Below are 25830 nucleotides of genomic sequence, written 5' to 3'. Positions count from 1 at the left end.
GGCTTTCAAGAAGATTAAGCATGTAGATTGTATTGGTAATAGCTGAAGCTGCTCTATCAGTTCATTGTACATTAATAGACAAGTTGCCATCAAGTCTCAGGATCTCAGCTTTAAAAGGATAGTATCTGCATGCTCAGCTATTTGCTTTACCTAGCTTAGTATCCAAGTTGTTCTTTTTTTCCTCTATTTTTTTACTGCATAGCAATACATACTAGGGGGAAAAATCATAAAAATACTAACCCTGACCTAAATGTAACAGAAACATCAACTCTCATTTTTAACTTAAATATCCTTTTCTTAAGTAATCTTGCCTCAGGGATGGACAATTTTAAATACAGCTTGCCTTTATTTTCACTTATTTTTAACTTTTAAGTAAAACCACACTAAGAAAAAGAAACTGGCTAAAAAATTTTCAAGGTTACCTACAAGTAAATAAAAATCCTCTCTTTTCTACAAAATAACCCTTAGGTTTTCTTTTAAAACTAGGAACAAGGCAGGGAAATTAGAAATAAAACAAATGTCAAGTAGAAAAGGGGTTAATATTTAATTAAAACCAGTTCTATCCACTGTAACAATGACCTGGAGCCAAACAAGGCGGAAGATGTATGAGTCATTCTTTCTACCAGTGAATGAGACAGCTGATCTCCTCAGCCATTCCTCAAGACAGGCAGGCAGAACTGGAGTTCTGCCTCCATTCACAAAAACACTGTCCAGCCTGAGCCATGTGGCCCAACCACAATCTTTTCATGTCACACCCTTCCAGAGAACTAACACAAGTAAACTTGAACTTGCAATATAAACACAGTTTTATTGCTGAGCCTCAAATAGAGCTCAGATCCATTCTGAAACATACTTAAATAAATGGAAGTTTATATACATATATTCATACATATCCATATGCATGTGCATTTGCTCTCACACACATTTAACCCTTCATGCTATTTATTGAGTAACTTGCTACAGAAATTTGAATGTACAGAATAATAAAAGGAAAGCAGAAAATAGGAAAATGAAAGAAGGAAGGAAGGAAGGAAGGAAGGAAGGGAGGGAGGGAGGGAGAGAGGGAGGGAGGGAGGGAGGGAGGAAGGAAGGAAGGAAGGAAGGAAGGAAGGAAGGAAGGAAGGAAGGAAGGAAGGAAGGAAGGAAGGAAGGAAGGAAGGGAGTTGGGGCACAACTATGTAGAAGATCATTAGTTTAGGATAAAAGAGGACTTCAGTTTGACCGTCAGCACTACAAAGAAAAAAATTAAAACAATGTCTTGCTTTTCTTGCTTATTATTACAAGCTTCTATCATAAGAAGATAATGAAAAACTATGGAGCTCTGTAGCATTTCACTCCGAATCAAAGGGCTAGAGACAAACTTTTCTAAAGACATAAAAGTTTTATTTTTTAAGTAAAAGAATAAGAAAATTAATCTTTGCACAGTGGTACTTAATTCTAAAATAAACCTCAGACTATGGAACAAAATAATCAGGAGTCCACTAAGCCTAGTTTTATAGCATATCCGGTTTTAACATGAAAATGACTGTATCCATGTAAAAGCATTAATTAATGCCCAAGTATAAACAAATATAAGCAGACAAAAAAGGGAGAAGGGGCATTTCCCATGACAAAGACACCTTTAATACTTTGTAAGTAGTTTGGACATGCTGTAAAAGAAAGAAACCATGAGGTTTTAATTGTCTTGAGTCTCAAATCAGCTTCAATTTCTAACTAAATTGACCTATGCTGGCTTGAAAACTGAAGGGAAACTCAGAGACAACTAGCTGTTGTTTGTAGCCAACTACTCTCAGTAATGCTACATGTCTGACTATTATTAATAACAACTGCAAGACTGTGTGAAAGTCAAAGAAATAAAGTTAAACTCTGAAATGCAAGAAATTACACATTTCCTGTTACTGAACTAGAAAAATCTTAGGAACATTTATTTGACGTTTTTAGGATCTTCTAGAAAAACTACACTATACTGCACCAAATCTAGTTTTTCCATTCAAAAAGAAAATTTACTAATTTGTAAAACAAACTTAGATGAAAAAATTCATATTTTAAATATTTAGAAAGAAAACATATTCATTCTGTTAATTCTAAGTCCAAATAAGAAGTCTTTAATATTTTACAATGTTTCCTGATATACTATACAACAGTATACACTCAACATGAATGAACTCTTGCTCAAGCCTAAGAATATTTATGGGCTTCTGAATTTAATGCTGAATTCTCACTTCCTGTTTTGTGTAACACACACAATTTACATTTTAGTTCTTATTCTTTACTTCACTTTATGTGCCAAAAAGAATGTAAAAGACACAGGAGCCCATATGCAATGTCATGTTCTATGGAGAAAAGAAACAGAATTTGTGAACAATAAAAATAAGTGCCTGGTGACTGCTCTGTATTGTGGATGTCACACACTGAGTGACAGCAGCATACATGGTTTAAGAAATCTTGTTACAATGATCTTGAATATGAATTTAGCATCAGTCTTTGAACTTGATCATCATTTGAAGGTTACATAAAAACAAAAGGGAAAAATGCAGTAATAATACAGTTGGTATAGGAAGATAGTTCTCGGAGATAGAAGTTAGGGTACTTCCCTGTATATAATACTAGCAAATATTTCGCTCTGATGGCAGCAAATCAAGGGCTAACTTTTTCCTTAAAAAATTAAGATCTAGACCTGTAGCAAAATAACACTCAAAAGTAAAAGCTGTGTATTTGCATTAGCTGTATGCTTGAATTTATTATTTCTCTTTAAGCTCTGTGTAAGGAGTCAGTTTGGAGAATCAAGTTCAGAAGAATGTAATCCTTTTCTTAACTCTGTTTTTCACATCCTTCTATTTCTGTCCCTGATGTTAAAGGTTATGTTTTAACTATGACATTTTAGGATGTCAGTCACCAAAAGTGCTAAAAAGCTGATTTAGAACCAGAAGTTACTATGGTGTTGCTAGAATTAGGTTTGAACTTATTCCATGGGATCAAATAATTCCAATTGTCTTTCTGTCAGTAGGAATCTATTTCAAAAGTCAAAGGATCAATAAAGAATTGTACACAATAAAACAGTAATATATAAAGTAGCCATGTTAAAATTTATAATAGGAAGATTCTCTCATTTAAAAAAATCTACTTCCATAATCTTTAAAACATTATGTTTTCCATTTTCTTCAGAATAAAGTGATTATTTTAAGCATTGGTATGTTTGGTTAAAACTTTCAAATTACAAAGTTAGTGCTTGGAAAGTGAAATTAATGTAAAGTTATATTCTTTACAAACACATTTTAATTCCCTGTGTAGAAATGAATTTGGGAGGGGAGGCCAATGAAATGTGTTTTTCAGAGGACTTCACTGAATCAAAAAATACTAGTTCTGGTTCCAACCTCAACTCAAATAGCCATGTCTTATCTATCTCAACTTCCCCTTAGAGATAAATCCATAATATAATCTACTTATGACTAACACATATGTCACCATACAAATTGTAAAAGTTCTTTCAGAAAAAAAAAATAAAAATGCTAAGATGTAGCATTTTTAACTATTTAGGGACTCTGATTATTTTTTTAAACATGACTATCAACACAACTAACTTGAGTCTCCTGTCTAATAAGATTTTTAGACCTGTTTAACCTCCCAGTGAGATTCTAACTCATGAGAGAACTTGGTTAATTGCCAATGATCTTTTTTTTTTTTTTAAAGGTCAAGATGCCTTAGATTCCATGGTCATTTGCTTGACTTCTGAAGATTATGAAAAGAAATATATATATGGTTCATAGTGTGCCAATTTAGCAATGTTTTAGTTTCTGGATATCCAGAAGGACAAATTTAGCTACAAATAAACTAGGGAAATGGGGATCCCTCCTTAGCCAATATTGATCAAGGAATGGGATAAGTTAAGTTAAAATAGCCGGCAAAAAATAATTATACTTAATTGCTAAAAAGAAAAATGAATGTGGAGCCCATTAGCAGTAAGAAAACATTATTAAATTAAACTTATTTTGCTTATATCATGATTTGATAAATTAATGTAAACTACTTTGAAGATGTTTAAATTATTCTAAAATGCAATCTTATTCACAGTTTGTAAATAGTTGCACACCTGGGTATTCAATAAAACACTCAAGATTAATTTCTGAATTTAATTAAGCTTATGAATTATTTTCTAAGTAAATGCCTATGTTTCTCCAAGTACAGTAGTCATTTTCTAAGCTCATTTCATATAAATATACATTTCCAGATTTATTTACAGTCATGTTCATAATGACAGATAAGAATATTCCATATAATTTTCAAAGACAAATTCAGATTAATTATTCAAATCATTTGTCTAAGGCTACAAGATACAAAACAAGTCTAAAGTTTAAAAAAGATGTACTAAAACTGATTATAAAATAGAAACTCTGCCACAGATTCCTCAGTTTAAAATTCCAGAAACAGAGTTGCTATGCATATTCAAATCTTCTATAAAGTGCACTGACTTGGAATCAATCAGAATTAAACATCTTAAGAACAAACAAACCTTCACAATAACGAAAACAGGCATTTTAAGTTATTTTGAGTGAGTAAATTCTCCCATAAATATAAGTCCTCTCAACATGAACTTTTGCAAAATTAAGAAATAAAAGTTAATAAAACAACATCTGCAAGTTTTCCATAAAAGTTATGTTCAAATATATGGCTCATGTTCCGATATAAGTAATCTATTGCAATAAGTTGCATTTATAGACAAGCAAAAATGACCTTTAAGAATACCCAAAACTTTCATTAATACTTACCTTTCATTAACATACAAGTATAATCACACTTTCAAAAGACTATCAAGCAAGCTATTTAACTTAATGGTTCATAAAGAGTATAAAAAGCTTTTTGGAGAGCTAGAATGTCATCAACACAAAGAAACTTACTTTACATGCTAAAAGCAACCTGTGCAACTGTATTCAAGACCACCAGATAAAACGGATAAAATGCTTCAGTCAGCTTAAAGTAGCTCCACAACACTTGAATTAAATTCAGAGACCCTCTCTCTACTTTTAGCCATCTTCAAATCAGTTCCAAAAACCCGGTTTCTCATAGAATGTGAAAACACAAACACAATTACACTTAATGTTTAAACATCTATAACTGTCTCTTTCTGTTCCTCACACATCAAATCATAAAACTAATGCATCCTTTAACATATCAAGTCCAAAAAGAGATTCAAATTATAAGGACCAACCAAAAAAAATTCCTCAAATGCAGGCATTTTTTGAAAATGTACAAAGCTTTAACTGAAGCAGGGTTATTCTTCCTACATATATAAAGTTGCACAAAATAAAATTCCATCAAAAATAATTCCAAGTTCTTTTCAACATCTCCTTGACATATTAAATAAATCCTAATAAAAGTGACAAAATAGTAAAAGTCAATTTCAATAAACATCACATGAATAGTAATACATGATAGACATTTTTTAATCCTCAAATCCCCTCAAGATTTACTTTAAACCCATAGATTTCCTAAGTATTGAATACACACCTAATGTTCTGTGTTGTGAGCAGGGCGGAAAGAAGACACTTGCACTTAAATCTTGAAGCATCCCGTCCTGATGAACCCAGAGAAACTAATTTCTGCCATCAGCAAAGTCCTCCACCAGAACACCAAATAATGACATGCGCTGCTCTAAAGGAAACAGCAAGCCAGCCGGGCTCTGGCTCTAGGAGGTCTCTCGAGGTACAATAATATAAACCTGATCAATTGCAATTAAAATCTGAACAGAGACTTAGAACTTGAAGTCTTGGTGCATTAGTTCTTGCCAAAAGCAGATGTGATTGTGAGCTGGAAGCAATTTCTCCTGGTAATTTGTGATGACACTGGGTAGTACAGCCCCAGAGTCCCCAAAGACAAACTCATCAGAGGCTCTAATGTATGCATGACACATGAGGTGGCTCTTTTAGAGCTCAATTAATTGGGCTGAACATTAAGACAGCAAGTTTAGGGTTTCTTTTTTCTTTTTCTTTTTTTTTTTTTCCATTTCTAGAGTTGCTTCTTCCCTCCTCCCTTTTTTTGCCTTACCTTCTGCAAGCCATGTTTCCTGTAATTGACTTAGATCTTGAAACAGTTCTGAAAAAATAAAATAAAAGTCAAAGACATAAACATAAGATTTTCAGAACTTTGGGCTTCATTAAATGCAAATGTGTTTGTCATGAAATTGTCATCAAGTATTAATTTGAGGACAGGGAGTTGATGGAAAAGAAAATAGGATTCTTATTCAAACATCTCAACAATCCTACCAACTTTTCATGCCTATTAGGGTACCCTTTAAGAAATTCTCCAGGCAAGTAATAGTCATTTATCTTCCCTTTTTATTTTCCTCCTTAACAAACAACTTAAGCTCAGAAATATCAACACACACACACAAACACACACACACATACACACACACACAACATATGCAATAAAAGTCACAGAAAGGCTGAAGTAAAAGGTGGTCTGTTAGCAGAAACCTATTTTAAATATAATCAACTCTTGCTAAAGTAAAAGAGTAGGGAAAAGATTAGGAAGATTGTAGAAGCTTTATTTCTATCTTTTGAATCTAGTACAAGACGTTAATAGGACTTGGGTTCTCAGGAAATATGTTTTCAGATCTAATGCTTCAAAGCTAAAGGGGACAACTTCAAATACAAGTTCTTAAAGCAAAAGTTTTACATTAATGAAATTTTGAAAGCCAAAGATAGATAAGCCTTTAGCTTCTGTATATAGTCAAGTCCAAAACGTGTATCTTGCCATATAGAAGAGAAAGAGAGGTATCCAACTAAAGTATGAAGATTTGGGGAAGTTTCTGAATTCAGTATACATAAATTTAAATTTCAAACTGAACTTTAATTTCGAAAAAATCAAGAGTATCTTCATGTCATCATGAATGCCCCCATATAGTCGAAATAACTTAATATACAGATCTCTTACCAACAATTCATAAGAAATCTGCCACCTAATTCCCAAAAAGTGTAATTAATAATTATGCCTTAAGTATGACTCAGTGAACACTTTAAGGCCTATTAACAAGATGTTATGACTTTACAATGTAGTCATCAAACTCACTCATAAAAAAATCTGATAACAACATGACTTCACTATAAAGTAAAGGAAAAACCAATCATTTATGCTATTTAACTTGTAATAATATTGAAAGAGATAAGCAATGTACCTGACTGCTTATTTTGTCCTACTGTGTTGGATATTTAACAATTGTTATCTTAATGTAGGAGATTCGTTATAAGCCATATGGACAAGAATAAATATAAAAGGATGATTGAAGAAGAATGTCACTGTTAAGTTTTTATTTCCTCCTTTGTGGCAGGAACATAAAATATTCACCAGTGCAAATTGACCCATTATGTAAATTGCTCCAAGTAAAAGTCTCAGTTAAATTCAGTAATTTCAAAGTTGCTTAATTTTACGATAATACTGAAGTGTTCCCCTTGCTTCTAAGAGTAGAAAGTGTGTAGATAAAGGGCAGTGTGGGGGGGGCGGGGGGGGGGTTCTGCTCAAAAATCAAACCTCACCTTCTGAGTCATGAGCCAGATCTCTGTTAATGAATTTTCTTTTCCTGACATTTGTTGGTTTCTCGTTACAATTTCTCCCACGCTGACTCTACAAAAGGGAAAGATAAAAATCCTTTAATAGAATCCTTTAAGATAAAAATCCTTTAAAGCACACACACACACACACACACACACACACACATGCATATATAACATAAGCCTACTGATCCTCTCTCTAAATAGAAGTTGATAAGATCACTTCTAATATTCATTTTCTGCCTTCATTTTCCTGTAAGGCTGGAAATTCAGCAGCAAGTGAGTGGTTTCCCAATGCTGATCTTAACACTACTGTTTATCAGTCATATATATTCATGGCATCTCAGCATCCAAACATTAAGCTCTAACACTTAGTCTTTTCTCTCTTTTTTTGGTTGGATGAACACTAGATTAAAATGCCATGGATTTTATTCTCTCTCAGCACCTCTCCCAAAAGAACTATCAACAGTGGAGAAAAAGAAAGCGAGAGAGAAAAAGAGAGAGAGAAAAAAAAGAGAGGGGGAAAAAGTAACAAAATCCAAAATCACCCCATGTAAACAAAAAGTGTCAGCGTTTGTCTCAACTTCATTCTTTTCCATGTGGCAGAGAAACCCAGCCACAAACTTTGAGGCCAGCAGCTGCTGCCCTCCCTCTCTGCTTCCACGCATGAAGGGAACTTTAATCTGGAAAAGGGGGGGGGGGGGTATTAAAAAAAACAACTATGCCTTATCCAAACCACTGAAAGGTAAGCTCATTTTGAAGATGGGACTGCTAGAGGCAGAGTCGCCCTACAGTGGCAACAAAGCAGATAAAGTATCTGCAGTCCCAACCCCCTGCCCCCTCCCTTTCCTTTCTCCCCACCCCACCCCGGTCGGAGTCAAGTTTATAAACAGCAACTTTCAAACGGAGCACTCACAGGGGTGACCACGTAAGGCACTTGCTGGTCATAAAATCCATCCATTCTGCTGCTCTTCGCAAATATTAGCTCAGTGTTTTATATTTTGAGCATTTAGCTGGAGATTTCCTCGGGATCTGGACTTCTAGCAACCTGGAGGGGAACAAGATGGCTTTTAGGCTTTTTTTTTAAATCATGAATGAAGCTCTTAAATTTGCATAGCTAATTACCCTCTGACAGTCCCATTCACAAAAATAACCCTCCCTACACCGCCTCCTTCACCTGGGTCCAAAAAGAGCTAACAGAGTTCTCAATTCACATATTTTTTGTTAGTAGTAAAAATCCGAACAAGAGGCTATGTATTTATTTACATTCTCGATGTTTCCCTGGGCGGTCGGTGTACCCCGGGCAGCTCAGCTCCGCAAACGTGTGCAAAACTAGCAATGGCGATCAAGGAAGACTTGCTTTGCACCTAACGGGACTAAAAGAGACGGAGACACCTCTTTTCTATGGATAGTTTTTGCAACCCACAACCATGCAATTATCTGGAGAGACATGAAAAGTTGCTGGAAAAACCCACCTGAAGGCCACGCTAGGAGAACGGCTGCAAAAAATTCCCTCCAAATTTAATAAAAACATTAATTATTGCCCAGCACTTCCCCTTGGAAGCCGAAAGCGCCTCTGACAGAGCTCAATTCGGTGGTTTTTCCTCTACTTCTCCTCCAGGGGCCTCCAATCCAAACTGATGGATCGCTGCCTCCCATTGGCTCCACGTCTCTTTCACAGTATCAGATTTCGGGCTGTCAATCAGGCGGCTGGCTGCCCCTTCCCTCGGGTCTCCTGCGCCCCTCGACCACAGCCAGGGCTCTCCCTGCAGCGCAAGGTCTGAGCCCTGGAAAGACACGGAGAAAATCGACTTCCTTCCTAACTCGCAGCTTATTGTTAAGGCTCCGGGGACTGAGGAAACCATGTCTACCGAGGGGCCAGATCTCTTTACTTGGTGTGTTTGGTCCACTATTGGGCTGATTTCCTTAAAAGCATTGTTCTACGGTTCAGGTGTAGAATCAGAGGCGGGATCCACGAAGCCCGAGTCTTCCCAACCCCACCCCATCTCCAGCCTCTCTACTCTTGGGCTGACAAGGAGTCCACCCTCGCTCCCACTAACCTTTGGGCCACGTTTTTCCTTTCATTTTCCAACACTAATCGTTACCGTTGCTTATCAAAACATTTTTTTTCCTCCTTAAAAACCCATCCTCGATTAAAACCAACTAATGGGACAGGAAAACGATCTGTGTTGGGAGTATCTGTAGGAAGAGGCATTTATTAGGAGAGGTTGTATCGGGAGAAGTACAGAGACTAGGCGAGGAAAGTATAAACAGCCCGGTCTTCCCTACGTATCCAAAGGGGAAAAGGTACTTTCAGTCCGCGGCGGAGGAGGAGGGGAGGAGAGCGGAGGCTCGGGTGTCCTAAGGACCTGCACGTTTCCTGAGCTTTTGTTATGTATACACGAAGGCGGAGGGTGTCGCTTTACTGTACCAGACGCGTTCACTTCCTCTGGAGCTTTGAAACAGCCAGAGCCCAGAGTTTGGAGGCTAGCGGTCAGAAAGCTCGAGTTACAAGGACAATAACCCAGGACGTCTAAGAACTGAGAACTTCAAGTCTAAAGCCACTTGCCAACGGGGTTCGGGAGCCTCCAAATCGTTCCCGAGCCAGCTAGAATCCAACAGGGGATGAGAGGCCTCCGTTGGAAGCACTAGGGGGTTCCACGGGGTTGAAATTCACTGATGATCCTGATGGCGACCAGAGCCCGGGACCGGAGGAGGTTTCCGGCAGCTGTTCAGCTGGTTGGAAACGTGCTACAGTTCTCAATTTCTGTTTCAAAGTTTCTTTCCTTAAATGGAGCTTTGTGCAGACACATTAAAATGGAGTGTGAGCGCACCACTCAATTCGGGACCCAGGGAGGAGGGGCAACATCTCGATTGTCAATTGTTTTTTGTTGTTGTTGCTTTTTAAGATCAGCGCTTGTTCATTAGGAAAATAATAATCGAACAGCAAGAACAGACACTTTGCATACCCTGAAACTACTAGTTCAATTCAGCGCGCGCATCTTAACAAGCACTTTGAGCGGGAACTCTTATTTTAACCCTGGCAAAGGACTCCCGGCGGTGCCCGGGGCCTCCAGGCCAGAGTAGTGGAGCTCTCGGGTACTGTACTTTGTGCAGTGCAGCCAGGATCGGAGCAGTAACGGGGGTGTCCCGCCACAGGGTATTCCCAGGATAACTAACTCAACTCCTGTAATCCCAGCAAGTTTAAAAAAAAGAAAAGAAAATGAACGTTCCTGGCGGCCGGAGCCTGACTGGTATCCAGGGCAACTGGGAGAGGGTGGAACTCTTGGTTAGGCTCTGGGGAGGTTCTCTCCACAGCCAATAACAAACCGTAAATTCCCAGCCCATTGTTGTTTATAGCTGACCCCGCAGCGCTCCGCTAGGTGATTGGCCGCATAAGAAAGGGGCGGGGCTCGTCCCGCCCCCGCAGCAACCTTTCGGCTCCATTCACAAAAATCTCGGCCTTTCCGAGTCACAACGGGGGGGGGGGGGGGGGGAGGGGGGAACGAGGCGGGGCAGGGGAAATGACACAACAAGGCCCAAGCCCTCGAAACCATAAAACTTTTTATACCTCGCTCTCTCCTTTTTGCTAGATAAAGGAGTTTTGGGTCTGGGAGTAATAACGAGAGAGAGGTGGGGAGGAGAGAGAGGGAAGGAGGGGGGAGAGAGAGAGAGACAGGGAGAGGAAGAGAGAGGGAGGGAAGGGAGAGAGAGAGACAGGGAGAGGGAGAGAGAGAGACAGGGAGAGGGAGAGAGAGACAAGGAGAGGGAGAGAGAGACAAGGAGAGGGAGAGAGAGACAGGGAGAGAGAGACAGGGAGAGGGAGAGAGAGACAGGGAGAGGGAAGGGGAGAGAGAGGGAGAGAGAGACAGGGAGAGGGAGGGAGAGACAGGAAGGGGGAGAGAGAAGGGGGGGAGAGAGGAGACTCACTGGGAGCTAATTTAATTAATTTAATTCCAAAGCTGCCCTGAGGACAAGGAAGAGGAGTGAGGGCTGAGAGAGAGGTTTTAGGAAGCACTGAGAATTTTGCTTGCTGATTCTTCCAGTCAGTTTTAAAAGTTCAAAGAGTTCAACTGTAGAAAGCTCTTCGTTTTCTCTGCATTGCTACCTCTGATTTTATCTCACGAGGTCATTTTATTTTTTTAAGTCTTTCGGGATATTCTATGTGTTTTGCTCACTGAATGCCACCCCACCCCTCAGCTTCCATGCCCTCTCTCCTGTGTAGGTTGGAGCTGAGTAGTGAACCTCTCATTTTCCTATCTATTGCTGGAACTTTGTACTAACCTTCTAAGTTCTTTTAAAGGACCCCTATCTAGTAACTATATGAACTTCACTTCAACAGTAGCTGAAAATGATCCTCTAATGTGAAGAAGCAGTTACTTTTGCTGCAGCTCTGTTTTTAAACAGCACAAAATGTTGAGGTAAATGTTCTCTTCTTGACAAGGGGGTGTTTGAGAACAGTACTCAGGTCTTCTAGTTTCTCTGCCTTGATATGTCTGAAATATTTCATTTCTGGTCTTTCTTTGACTTGAGACTTTAGAAACCTTAGCTTTGAGCTTGGTGCCTAATTATCTTTTAGGCCTGGTTCTGGGGAAAAACCTAGGGACCCAGCGGGTGAAGACATTGGAAGGGCTGACTGAATGCGTATTTTTAAGAAAATGTTGGAGTGGTGGAAAATGTCTACAGAGACTGCTAGCTGTTCTAGCCACAAGAACAGAAAGTCAAAAGTTGCCCAAAGTTTCCACTCTTTTGGAGAATGTCTTTTAAAAAAAAAAATCAGTTTTATAAATGGCAGTCCTTCTTGAATGGAAAATTTCTTTTTGGCAGGATGTCAGGCATAGAGTGGCAGAGCAGAGGCCAGACGCTTTGACATTTATTTACTTGTATTTGAAACCCCATTTGGGCTCTGAAATAAGACCTCTTGAGAGAAAGAATCCCCCTACTCCAACAAAGTCCATTTCTGAATATGGAAAGTTTTTAACTTGCATAGAAAGCTGTTTAAATCTTTATAGCTCCTTTGCTGCTATTTTATAAAGTAAAGGTAATATTCATTAGTGGCTCTTCTGCAGTTAAGTTATGGTAGTACACTGAAAATGTACTTAAATGAATGTAAATAAGTGAATTTCTTTATTTTCTTTTCTTGTTTTATTATTTTTGTAAGTCATGGGGCTTGAACTCTGGACCTGGACACTGTCCCTGAGCTCTTCAGCTCAAGGCTAGCACTCTACCACTTGAACCACAGTGCCACTTTCGGTTTTCTCATAGTGAATTGGAGATAAGAATCTCATGAACTTTCCTGCTTGAACTGGCTTTGAATTGTAATCCCCAGATCTCAGCCTCCTAAATAGCTAGGATTACAGGCAGGATCCACCTGCCCTCAGCAATAAGTGAATTTCTAAAAGCCTTTCAAGGAAACAAAGTTTTAGTATAGTACTGCTTGTTTATAATGGCTAAGAAAATGAAAATCAAGTGATAATGGCTTCCTATTAACTACGGTAGTAATGTTTATAATTTGTCTTATTAAAATGCTATGTAACATAAATATTGTTGGGCTACTTTGCATAGAGCTTTATCAAGTAGCTAGCTATAGGCCATTAAGTAGCTGTAATATTGTTGGGCTCCAGTGTTTCACACCTATAGTCTTAGCTAGTCAGAAGGCCGAGACCTGAGCATTCATGGTTAAAGTTTGAACAGGAAAGATAAATCTGAGAAGTTCTTATCTAATTAATCAGCAAAAAAAAATGGAAGTGGAAGCTGAACCTAAGTAGTAGAGAGTCAGCCTTGAGCAAAGAAACCAACTAAGAAGAGTAAGAAAAATCCTGATGACAAGCCATGGTACCAATGCAAAAAACCAAACCAAAACAAACAATACAGTATTAGCAATGGAAATAAACAAGTCAAAAGTATTTCCAGAGGAAATCAATTCTGAGATATTGTTGTCTCAGTGGAAAAGGAAGCAAAAATTCTGCACCCAGCAAAAAGGTAAAAGAAAATATTCCCTCTCCTATCATTGTACACTGCTATTATGCACTGCTGAAAAATCTGCAAACTCTTGTCAAAAGAGCTTATGAATATGTAGTTTAATTAATTTATTTATTAATTAGGTCATGGGGCTTGAGTTTTGGGCTTGGGTGCAGTCCCTGAGCTCATCAGCTCAAGGCTAGTGCTCTATTACTTGAGTCACAGCACCACTTCCAGTTTTCTGGTGGTAAATTGGAGATAATTGACTCATGAATTTTCCTGTCTCCCTTGCTTTGAACTGTGATCCTCAGATCTCAGCATCCTGAGTAGCTAGAATTACAGGCGTGAGCCACTGCTGCTGGGCTAAAGATTTTTTAATGATGCTAGAAGTCAGGTTGGGAGACATAAAAATAATATATTTAATCTATCAAGTTGGAAAGAAGTTTCAAATCTGCAGAAATTTGGGTCAGATTTACTAAATGTAACCCTGTGCAACCTTTTAAAAGTTAGGGTACAGTAGCTATTATACCCTAAAAAGTAAAATATCCCTCAAACTTTAAAATTAAATCCAGTAATCCTAATTTAGAACCTCTATCCTACAAAATTCAGAAGTGGCTGTGAGTAAGGAGGTATATGGGTTTATAAAAGGAGGAGCAACTCAATAGAAGCAACTCAATATCTATCAATGAAGGAACAGTTTTAACAGAGTACAATACTTTCATCTCTTGGAACTTAGTTATGATTATAGGCCTGTTAAAGAGCAGGCTAAGAAACTCCTTATCAAAAATCCACTTCCTGGATATCACCATAGTTTCGGATTCAGTATGCTTGAGACTGAGATGAGGTGCAAAAAGTGGTGTAATTCTACTGCAGATTTTGTTGCATTGTTTCTCGAATGAGAAACCGTTGAACTTCCATCAAAAGTGCACAGGTGGCTTGCCCTGTGTGCTAGTCAGATAGGCTTTAGATGATCCCCATATTATGTAGACCATCATGAGGAATTTGCTGACATTCCAGTGTCAAATTCATATAAAAATCGAGGGTTCCTGTATTGCCAGAAAGAAATCTAGGAAAATGGTAACACCAGGGTCGGCTTTCCACATGACAAATCCTGTTGCAAAACACCAGGAAAGGGGTGAACTTTGAAGGCAACCAAGAGCAAGTGATGTTATGTCTCGCTCACAGGGGTTCGTCAACAAATGTTACCATGGACAACACTTCCAACCTGTGTTCTTTTTGCTTTTGTTAACTATCTGAGCTCTATCATAATTTGCATATGCGATCTAGGATTTTTGTGTGACTTAGTAGATGAAATGGAAACAGAACATGTGGTAACAGGTATCTTGCTGTGAAAAAGTAAAGGAGATGTAGATATAGTTACACACATGACACGCATGCTCATAGGATTTTATTTCACTTTCATTCTCTAAAATATTGTATTAGACATTTATTGTATTCCTAGCTGACTTCCTATCATTACATTTTAACAATAATGTGTAACTTTTTGATCCCATAGTCCTTTGGAGAGTCACAGGAGATATTGTTGTATTGCCTGAAAAGATCCATCCATCAAGACCTAGTTCTCAACATTTGGGAGCAATAGCATCCATAGCCACTAAGAATGATATGTGCTTAACACTTGATTTCTTTGCATAGATTCTATATTTACATAGGAATATCAGTGTTTGTATAATCGAAAAGAATGGCATCTTGTCTGAGGGATGGAGGGTTGAAAAGTGGGGGAAGGCAAACAATTGGAAAGAGGAATAGTGGATGAATTCAGTCATCATACTCAATGCACATATGTGAAAATGGAATGACAAAACTTAAGGGGGTGAGCTGGTTTGGGATAGATGGGAGAGGAGTGATGGAGGGGTAATGCTAATCAAGATGCACTGTACTCATAAATTCACATGTTAAAACCTCTTTGTACAACTATTTTAAAATTTTTTTTAGAAAAGAAAAAAATGAAAATCTAAAAAGAAAGTTAAAGAATGACATGGACAAATATTACTTCTTGTAGGTCTGACAGGATGCAACAAATAAATGTTATAGGGAGAAAAGCTGACTCCATCTTGACTAGGGAAACATAGTAGGAAATGTTGGGGGGAGTAGATTAGGTCAACCTGACCCCCAAATTCTACTTCTGTAAACAGTTTGCTTAACTTGTTTGTTGCTTGCTCTACCCCCTGTGACAACCCCTACATCTGCTTTGCTTTTTCCTTTATAAATCCCAATTTGAGGATTGCTCGGAGTCACAGTGTCAGCACCCAAGTCTGCACTGTTTACCTGGCCAGTCAGCCCGCTCTTTTTTATAGTCACAGTTTCAGTCTGTGCTGCGCCCATGGCAGGTCAGTTCACTTTTTGCTTCCCCAATAAATCCATCTTTTTGCTTGAGACTGTCTCTGAGTGGTGGACTCTTGGAGAGACATGCAATCCTCGAACCCTGCAACATAAAAAATTATTTTTTCTTCTAGTATTTGAAATGATATGCTACAACATGCATATTTCATAGCCATCATTTTTTTAAAATTTTAAATGGCAGGACAATTATTGGGTTAGAGCTAATTTTACAAGACAGTAGAATTTTTTGTTTTTGTTAGTCATGGGGCTTGAACTTCGAGCCTGAGGTATTGTCCTATAGCATGTGCTCCAGGCTACTTTTGTTCTTACAGTTATTGGTCTACCACATTGAGCTGAACTTTGCTTCCAGGATGACTTTTTGTTATTCTTGTTTGTTTCATTGAAGGTAAGAGTCTCAGGAAAATTCCTTTCCCTGGGCTGTTTTTAAACCATGATCCTCAGATCTCAGCCTCCTGAGTAGCTAGAATTACAGGCGTGAGCCACCAGCACCCAGCCAGGCAGAAGAATTTTTATGTATGGAAGATCCATATATATTCAGGTGGTCATGGGGTGTAAGTGATACGTAAAGTTTGAAATAACTAATAAGAAATGTCTTGGTAAAATGAATCATTTCTTTTAGAATTGAATCTATTTGGGGGAACTATAAAACAAATAAGGTATCAACAGACTTCCTCCATCTCCTCTTCTTGTTTGGTGGACCCAGGTGTGATTACTCTGCTGTGTTCAGATTAAAAGTCAGCATAGTTCTGGGCACTGTTCTATCATACCTGTAATCCTAACTACTCAGGAGGCTGAAAGCTGAGGCAGGAAAAGCTCAGACTCTTATCTCCAATTAAAAGCACAAATTTGAAAGTGGAGCTCTGGCTCAAATGGTAGGATACCAGTCTTGAACAGAGAAACCTAAAGAACAGCTCCTAGGCCCTGAAATCAAGCCCCAATATTAGCACAAACAAACAAATGTCAGGTTAATAGCAAGACAAAAAGTTTCAAAGAGTTAGTTGTAAAAACAGAATTAATTTTGAATGATTTTAAATGCTAACAATTCAGTTTGTGTTTTGCATGTACTAAATATTAGGAGTGTAACATTTCCAATCTGACATTCCAAAGCATCTCCTCCATAAATTATTTCTGCAATGAAGTCTCCAAACCCAAAAGCAGCATTAAGGAAAACTCTTTTTTGTCATCTCTCAAAGCTGATGTTAATCTGTGGTTCTATGTTCTGTGACAATGTTCATCTTTTAATAAATTCCTTAGGACCCTGTGTTTATTCACCGCCACACAGAAGGTGTTTATGCATCTTGTCAGACAAATGAATTAATGAATAGGTAGCATATTTCTGAACGGTCTCTCTCCAAATTATAAGCAAGTTCCAAATATTAATCTAAGCAATATGTGGGCGAAGACTGTTCTGAAAACAAATAAACAAACAAAACACAAATGAGAACTGAAAGGCCAAACTATCTGCATCTAATTAATTTAAGATGAACAGTTTTTTTTTTTCTTGCCTGGCCCTGTGGTATGTGTGAGCTGGATAAAGTCAGAGGGGCTTTTGAGAGCAGCCTGGCCAATATAATGAGACCCATCTATTGGAGAGCAAAACTACCCCCCTATACACACACTAATAACAACAATAATATATTCAAGTTCTGGAGAATAGATTTCAAGTGCTTTCCCCCAACTTCAAAACACACACACACACACACACACACACACACACACACACACGAACATACTCATATACACATACAGTAACAAAATGATAATACAAAAGGTATTAGATAATGTTCATTTGATTGTAGCAACCATTTTAGATTGTGCAAACATATTGACACATATCATATGCATTGAATGAATATTGTTCTTATTTGTCAATCATACCTCAATAAACCTAGAAAATGAAGAGAAAAATGTTTGCTTTTAAACTTATCATTGAAAAACTGTTAAAATTTCACTGAGCTAAATATATTTTTCTTTTTCTTTTTCTTTTTTGGCCAGTCCTGGGGCTTGGACTCAGGGCCTGAGCACTGCCCCTGGCTTCTTTTTGCTCAAGGCTAGCACTCTGCCACTTGAGCCACAGCTCCACTTCTGGCCATTTTCTGTATATGTGGTGCTGGGGAATCGAACCAAGGGCCTCATGTGTACGAGGCAGGCACTCTTGCCACTAGGCCATATCCCCAGCCCTAAATATATTTTTCTAATGTGTAGGTTTGTTTCTTTTTCTGTTTTTGACACAGAAACATATTCTTTGTGATCTCTGAGGACGTGTTGTTTATGTGACCAACAGCAAAAGTAGCTGAAGTATAGAATTCAGAATTTTCCTTTCTGTTGGTTGGTCTTTTATTTATCATATGAAGGACTTATATTCTAGAAATTGCTTATAAAATAAAACTTCTTTGATTTTCTTTGTCCACCCGCCTTTTTTTTTCTTTTGCTGGTACTTGAGTTTGAACTCAAGACCTCACACTGTCATTCAGCCTGCTTGCCACCCCAGCTCTCTGTCTGCCACTTGAGCCATACCACCACCTTGCTTTTAGGTGGTTGGTTATTTTGGAAGTAGGAGTCTCACAGACTTGTTTTGTGCCCAGCTGCCCATGTCCCAGTCTTGTGAGTAATACTGCTATGATTATAGTCATGAGCTACCAATAACAGGCTGGTTTTCTTACCAATGGCTGTGTTAGACACACTTGGGGCTTGGGGGAAGTGTAAAGGAAAGAAAGTTTGGCATGGGACAGTCATGGATTTCAATTTTGGATCCAACATGGGTGAGATTTCTTCATCTCCTTGAGTGTCAGTTTTCCCATCTGTGTAGTGGACCAAAGCCTAATTCCCCAAATTTCTCCAAAGAGGAACTAAGTAGACCTATATTGACTACCTAGCTGAATTGGTGTTCCATAAAAGTTGGTATTCTTGTACAATTAGATCTTTTCTCTACTATGTGAAAACAATTTTCTCCTGCAGGCAAGCCTTCTTTGGCTAACTGCCATGGAGATCTGTCCATATGATTTTCTGGCTGGCTTTTAGGTATGTGCTTGACACAGAGAACAGCCTAACTTCCTGTTCCTGATGAAAACAAAATTCTGGTTTTCTATCCATGATTCCTGGCCTCCAATACAGACAAGAGACTGTCTGCTTGCTCAGACAGGGAATTAACACATCAGAGCCTTGTCCCCAGTTCCTGGTGGTCAGCTGATTTGAAGCATTTCGCAGCATAGCATTATCTTAGAGTTTAAGATCTTCTCACTGAGTTCAAAAGTCTAGCACATCAGGAGACTTACTCTCAAGAAAGTAAAATATAATGGTTCCCAAACCAAGCAGTTTCTAAAAGGGGCGAAATAATGGTCTTGTGTCCATCACTTCCCTAAACCCTAGAAAGCCTCCCCTGAATAAGGGTCACCAATGATATTTAAGTCACCTTCTTGGTATTTGAAGAACAATGTGCCTTTGAACTTTGTAATAGTGATTTCACTTCTTTCTGATCTTCCTGAATTCCCTTTTATATTTAAAATGTTCCCTTTGTCCTGAATTTCTTCTCAAGCTTAAAAATAACCGTTTGACTACAGGCATTTCATGTGAGCACATCAAAGACAGCTACAAATCTTTTTTGTGTCTGTGTGACATACTCTAAATAAAACCCAGGAGTTTGTTCTTGGTTCCCTTTTAGATTGTGAGTTGAAATTACTCCCTGCTTCAATTGTGTCAAGTAACATCAATGTTCATTGGCTTGTCAACTATATTTGGGAACAACCTGGAGCACCCAGAAATAAGTTATTTATGAATGGAAGACTTACCTTTTTTTAAGGAAAGATTCTCATGTACTGCTTTTGATATCATTGGGGTAAAAAGGAAGGTGGCACAAGGGCATTGAGGAAGAGGAACTGAATTGCTTCAGGTGTGTGAAGGGGTGGGACTTTAAAATAGTTTGTTGGTGGTAAGTCAAAACATACCAGTCTCAGCTGCTCTTACTGAAATCTACACTGAATTCTTAAAATAGTGTTAGTTGTTAAAATAGAAGAAAGGCCATGACATTTATTATAAATAGCTCTTGTTATCTGACTCATTCCTGCTATAATAGGGGATCTGAGTGCTTGGATGCTGATAACTTGATTTTAGAAGAGGAAGAGGCATTTACAGCTCTCTTGGTCTGTTATCAATGTTATCTGTGTTGGGTGTCAGTGGCATACTTGTAATTGTAGCTACTCAGAAGGCTGAAATAGAAAGATCTATGTTGGAAGCTAGGCCAGGTTAAAAAAAAATCTGAGAGATTCTTATCTTTAAATAACTAACAAGATGGTGGACTGTAGGTATGGCTCATGTGGTAAAACACCAATCATGAGAAAGCTAATGGAGACCGTGAGGCCCTGAAATCAAGCCCTGGTATTGGCACAATAAGTAAGTAAATATGTAATTAATCTTATCTCCATATCTGATCACTAATCAGTAAAATTCAAAGTTATTTTTCCTACCTTTTATTTTGTGTGTGACAGTCTTGGGACTTTAAGGGCCTGGGCACTCTCCCTAAGCTTTTCTGCTCAAGGATAGTACTCTACCACTTAAGACACAATTCCACTTACAGCTTTTTAAAAGGTGTTTAGCTGCAGAACAAGTGGCATAGTCTTTGCTGCTCGGGTTGACTTTGAACCCCAGTAATCAGATTTCAACCTCTGGAGTAGCTAAGATTACAGATATGAACCTCCAGTACCCAGTTCATTTTTTGTTCTTGATATCCATGAATGTTGGACACAAAAAGCGGCCCAAAAGTCTGAGGACTACCTCGGGTGACTAGGAAATTGGGGAAGCTTTGGGTGCCTCAGTCTAGCAGGACTATAATGACAGGTCCATATCTAAATCCACTTCCCCTTAAAGGTAGATAGTGACAGCCACAGAAAACTTCACCAACTCCTTGAAGCTTCATAGATGTCCCATGTACTCAGCCATACTCCTCCAAGTTCCTTCAAACTTTGGAGTTTGAAAGGATGTGGGAAATAAATGGCTGATCAACAGGGACCTTGTCGACCACTAGTCCCTTTCCAGTCAGGTGAACTTACTTTGTTTTTCTGTGTTTCTGGCCTTTACATCTTTCTGATTTTCTCTTCTTCTCTCTTCATCCTCCAGCATCAACTTTCAATAAACTGAGGCTTTTGAAAACAAAAGCAGGAAAGTGTTTTATCTGCAAGAAAGAAAAGAATCATGAATTCTGCCAAAAAGATAAGAATAAAAATATTATGTTAGTCCTTTCAGAGCAATGAAAATAAAAGACAAATTACTACCTCAAGCAACTTTTCTTTCCTATGCATCACAGATATAATCCATACTTTACTCATGGCGAATGTTGATACATTAAAATAATGGACAACATCTAATCTTTGATAAGGGAGCCAAAAACATCAGATGGAAGAAAGATAGGCTCTTCAACAAATGGTGCTGACAGAACTGGCTAAACACATGTAGAAAACAGAAATTAGATCCTTATATTGTAATGGGGAGGCCAGATCTGCCCAGTGCCTTTAATAGCTGTGGAGGGACTTCAGATTGACTCCAGCTCAGATTAGAGCAGAAGCTAACTCCATCTCCACTAAGCCCTCCCCCACCCTATTCAGGGAAGCTCCCTTTACTATGTAGATTGACTACCTGAGGCCTGGGAGCTTCAAGGGAACCTGTGTCCTCCTCTTTATTATGATAAATTATGTAGATTAACCACCTGAGGCCTGGGAGCTTCAAGGGAACAGGCTGTGAGTAGGCATATCTGCCTGCATCATGTGAGCCCCGCCAAATCCATGCGTCAATTCTAACTAGAATGATAGGTTAGTTCAAATAAATATTATGAGACAGACTGTAACTCTATTGGCCACCTGCGTGCGGCCTAGCATGCTCTGTAAGTGTTGTATCTTCATTGGTCACCTGCGTGTGACAAGTTTGTCTGTGATGTTTGCCTTATAACCAGGCTGGAAGGCCACACGGGGGCGGGTCCCAGCTCCCGAGTCTGGGCTCCACACGTGGTCGGCAGTTTCAGCTCCCGAGTCCGGGCTGCGACCAAGGCCGGTCGGTTCACTTTTTGTTCACTTTTTACTTCCCCAATAAAACTGTCTTTTTGTCACCTTGTAGCTGGAGACTGTGTGGTGGACTCTTGGGGGAACCAGGAATCCCCTCCCTTGGGGGGAACCCTGTTTCATTGTAGCGAACCCCCACTCTACTTCAATATGTCTTCCGGAACCAGAATCAATTCCAAATGAATGAAAGGCCTTGAGGTGAGAGCAGATTCCCTGAAAATATTACAAGAAAGAACAGATGAAATACCAGGGCTCCTTGGCACAGGTCAAAACTTCCTAAATAAAGGTCCAGAAACAAAACAAATCAAAGAAAGTATGGATAAATGGAATTGCATTAAACTACAGAACTTCTGCATGGCAAAGGACATAGCTAGCAAGATAAATAAAAAGTCCACAGACTGGGAGAGGATCTTCACTAGCCATACAACAGATAAGGGCCTCGTGTCAAAAACATACTTAGAGCTCAAAAAAGTAAACCCTCTAAAAAATCCTCAAAGAAACAACCACCCCATTAATAAATGGGCTTAAGAATTAGAGTCTTCTCTGGAGAGGAAATAAAAATGACCAATAGAGACATGAAGAAATCTTCAACATCCCTGGCCATAAATGAAATGTAAATCAATACTACATTGAGATTCCACTTCACTCCAGTTAGAATGGTCATTATCAAGGAAACAAATAATAACAGATGTTAGTAAGTGTGTGGCCAAAGGAGAACACTACTACACTGTCAGGTGGGAATGTAAACTTGTTCCATCACTGTGGAAAGCAGTATGAAGGTTCGTCAAATGATTAAACATAGAGGTCCCCTGTGAGCCAGCAACTCCACTTCTGTGCATTCACCAAATGATCACAAACAAGGCCACAGGAAAGCTACCAGCACAAGTATGTTCATTGCAGCATTATTTACCATAGCTAAGATATGGAATCAACCCACACACCTCAGTAGAGGAATGGATCAAGAAAATGTGGTATATATACACAATGGAATTCTATGCTTCCATCAGTAAGAATAGCATCACTTCATTCATAAGGAAATGGAAAGACTTGGAAAAAATCATATTAAATGAAGTATGTCAGACCCAAAGAAATATATGCCCCATGCTTTCTGTCATTTGTAGGATGCCTAGGATAGTTCTAGCAGAGGTTTACAACAGCCTAATGACTATGTACATATGACCACATAAAATGATGCTAATCGAAATAATCTCCATGATATGGAAACAAGAGGGTATTTTTATAGTTATTTTGTTTTTCTTATTTAGTGTACTGTTTGGAGTTCTTTTTTTTCCCCTCCTCTTGCTTATTCCCTTTGGTCATTGTTTCTGATTTTGGTACACTTTGTCTTCTATATAAGTGTACCTGATTCTTAGAAAGGAAGAAGAATCACAGAAATGGTAGGACAAAGGGAGAACCAATGCAATAGCAAAACTCACTAGACACTATGTTGCAAATGAACTTTACAATTTGGGGTAGGAGGGGATCTGGGGATAGCAGGAGAAAACTAAGGAGGGGATAACACTATTGGAAAACTTTCATTTAAATGGAAGTTAGTTCTTTTCATTTATCTTACTGTATAACTGTAACCCCTCTGTACATCACCTTTACAATACAATTTTTAAAAAATGTCCAAGTATGTGTCTCCATTACACCAGTATGTAGCATCAAAACATCAGATGGGACACTAGAGAGTATACAGTGTGGGTTCTTCATCTTTGGGTAAACCAGAATAATGTAGCCTTCTTATACCTTTTGTTACCTGAAGAAAATAATATTATCATAATTGTATCCTCATACATGTTATTGTCTGAAGAAAATGTACACAATCTTTTGTTCAGAACCAGCAGTTCTTTAACTATATAAGAACTGTAAAAGAAAAATGATTAAGCTAATTTGATATAAAATTTACTATAAAACTAGACTAAGGATTTTTTTTCCCTGAATAAATGAAATCGTACTTGATCCCGGCTCAGATATACTTATGCCATTGCTTTCTTTTTTCTTTTCTTTTTTTTTTTTTTTGCCAGTCCTGGGGCTTACACTCAGGGCCTGAGCACTGTCCCTGCTTCCTTTTGCTCAAGGCTAGCACTCTATGTCTTGAGCCACAGCTCCACTTATGGCTGTTTGGTAGTTTTTATTGGAGATAGTATCACTGACTTTCCTGCTCAGGCTATCTTTGAACCCCATCCTCAGACCTATGCATCGAGTAGCTTAGAATTATATACATGGGCCACCAGTGCCCAGGTGGATGAAGTTTGTTTTCTTTTTCTTTTGTTTTTGCCAGTCCTTCTGGCTTTTTCTGTGTCTGTGTTATCAAGGGATTGAACCCAAAGTCAGGCACACTAAGCAAACACTCTGCCATTAAGCCACATTCCCAGCCCCTGGACTGAGGATTTTTTTTTTTTTTTTTTTTTGGCCAGTCCTGGGCCTTGGACTCAGGGCCTGAGCACTGTCCCTGGCTTCTTTCTGCTCAAGGCTAGCACTCTGCCACTTGAACCACAGCGCCCCTTCTGGCCGTTTTCTATATATGTGGTGCTGGGGAATTGAACCCAGGGCCTCATGTATACGAGGCAAGCACTCTTGCCACTAGGCCATATCCCCAGCCCCTGGACTGAGGATTTTTGATAGTCAATCCAAAAATAATATCAGAATCAGAGAGAATTCAATATTTAATTTTTAAATGTTGCTGTAACCAGGCACCCTACCACTTGAGCCACATCTTCAGCCCAGCAATACATTTTAAATAATCCTTTAACTGGAATTTACAGCCTGAAGTACTTAGGTATGAATCTTGCGTGGTAGTTATTAGTTTTATGTTAATCTCTGCCAAAAAACATAAAACAACTTTAAATTCCCTTTATTACTGTAACCGTTCTGACTCCATACTATGTTTTGTGAAAATGGGGCTTGAAAGAAATATAAGGACTTAAGTATTCTAAAAGTATTAGTAAAAAGTATGGCTAAGCATACAGTTACAGATTTTATTAAGTTTTATGACAGAGTATTAAGGTTTGTGAAAAAAGGTTACAGAATACAGCCAAAAAGTGTTTTTATATAAATTTGCTGAGATAATAGGCCATCCTACAGAGAAGCAATGGTTTGATACAATTATTAAAGATGGCTATTTTTTAATGCCAGGTCAATTTAGATGTGAGAAATATTCTTTAATGCATTGCTTGTTTGTTTCTTAGGCTACTTGTGGGGCTTGAGCTCAGGGCCTAGGTACTGTCCTTGAGCTTTTATACTCAAGGCTTACAGAACCTGTAATCTGCGGTACCACATATCAGAATCAAGCAAGGTAACACTTAAAATTCATACTTCCAGCAATTTTGTCATGAATTTCCTCACTGGAATCTAAAAATTTCATCTTTTTACTCTTTCATTTGGATCAAATAGGAAATAAAACCTAAATCTGATCATATGTTTAAACAGGATTTTGTTCATTTAAATTGCATGTATGAGTGAATTATTGTAACTTTTCACATTAGTAGAGAGTAATTATAATGTAATCAGACATATAACCATTTTATCAAGAATGAAGTTAGAATTTTTTAATAACTATTTTTCTAGTTTCCTAATAGGGCCATAGGAAGTAAATGCCTATCTGATTATTTTTCACACAGTTTTATTTTCAAGATGGAAGGTCTACAGTTTTACCTCTAGAAATGATGTTAGAATATGATATACATTTTAGATAATAAACATAAATGTGTGTATAGTATAAAGGAATGATACAGAAACATGTGGAATGTAAATAATTGTCCAAGTCTCCACCATTTTCCATGTGAATTTGGATTTAATTTCAATAGAAACTACTATAGCTCTTCTATGGGTCAGGCAGATTATTTCATTTGGTCAATGGAATACAGACACAATAATAATATCACATTTAAGTGATTTTCGGTTTATAT

The 25830-nt window shown here is 38.2% G+C and overlaps 1 protein-coding gene across 4 annotated transcripts in view; it reads right to left on the bottom strand.

The window, feature by feature from the left end:
• The window catches only part of Etv1 (ETS variant transcription factor 1), a 100806-nt gene extending 91475 nt beyond the window's left edge, over positions 1-9331 (bottom strand). The window contains exons 1-4 of one of the 4 annotated variants that reach the window (XM_048339756.1): positions 9023-9331; positions 8464-8595; positions 7533-7620; positions 6043-6090 (exon numbers count right to left, since the gene is read on the bottom strand). In XM_048339756.1, the coding sequence (XP_048195713.1) occupies positions 6043-6090; positions 7533-7620; positions 8464-8508 (181 nt within the window). In that variant the 5' untranslated portion in view covers positions 8509-8595; positions 9023-9331. The other 3 variants (XM_048339758.1, XM_048339757.1, XM_048339754.1) reach the window with 3 other exon arrangements.
• Positions 9332-25830: the final 16499 nt, after the last annotated feature.

The sequence above is a fragment of the Perognathus longimembris genome, chromosome 2 (genome assembly GCF_023159225.1).
Source record: "Perognathus longimembris pacificus isolate PPM17 chromosome 2, ASM2315922v1, whole genome shotgun sequence".
In the NCBI taxonomy this organism is placed as follows: Eukaryota; Metazoa; Chordata; class Mammalia; order Rodentia; family Heteromyidae; genus Perognathus; species Perognathus longimembris.
This window is presented reverse-complemented; position numbering and strand designations above follow the sequence as displayed.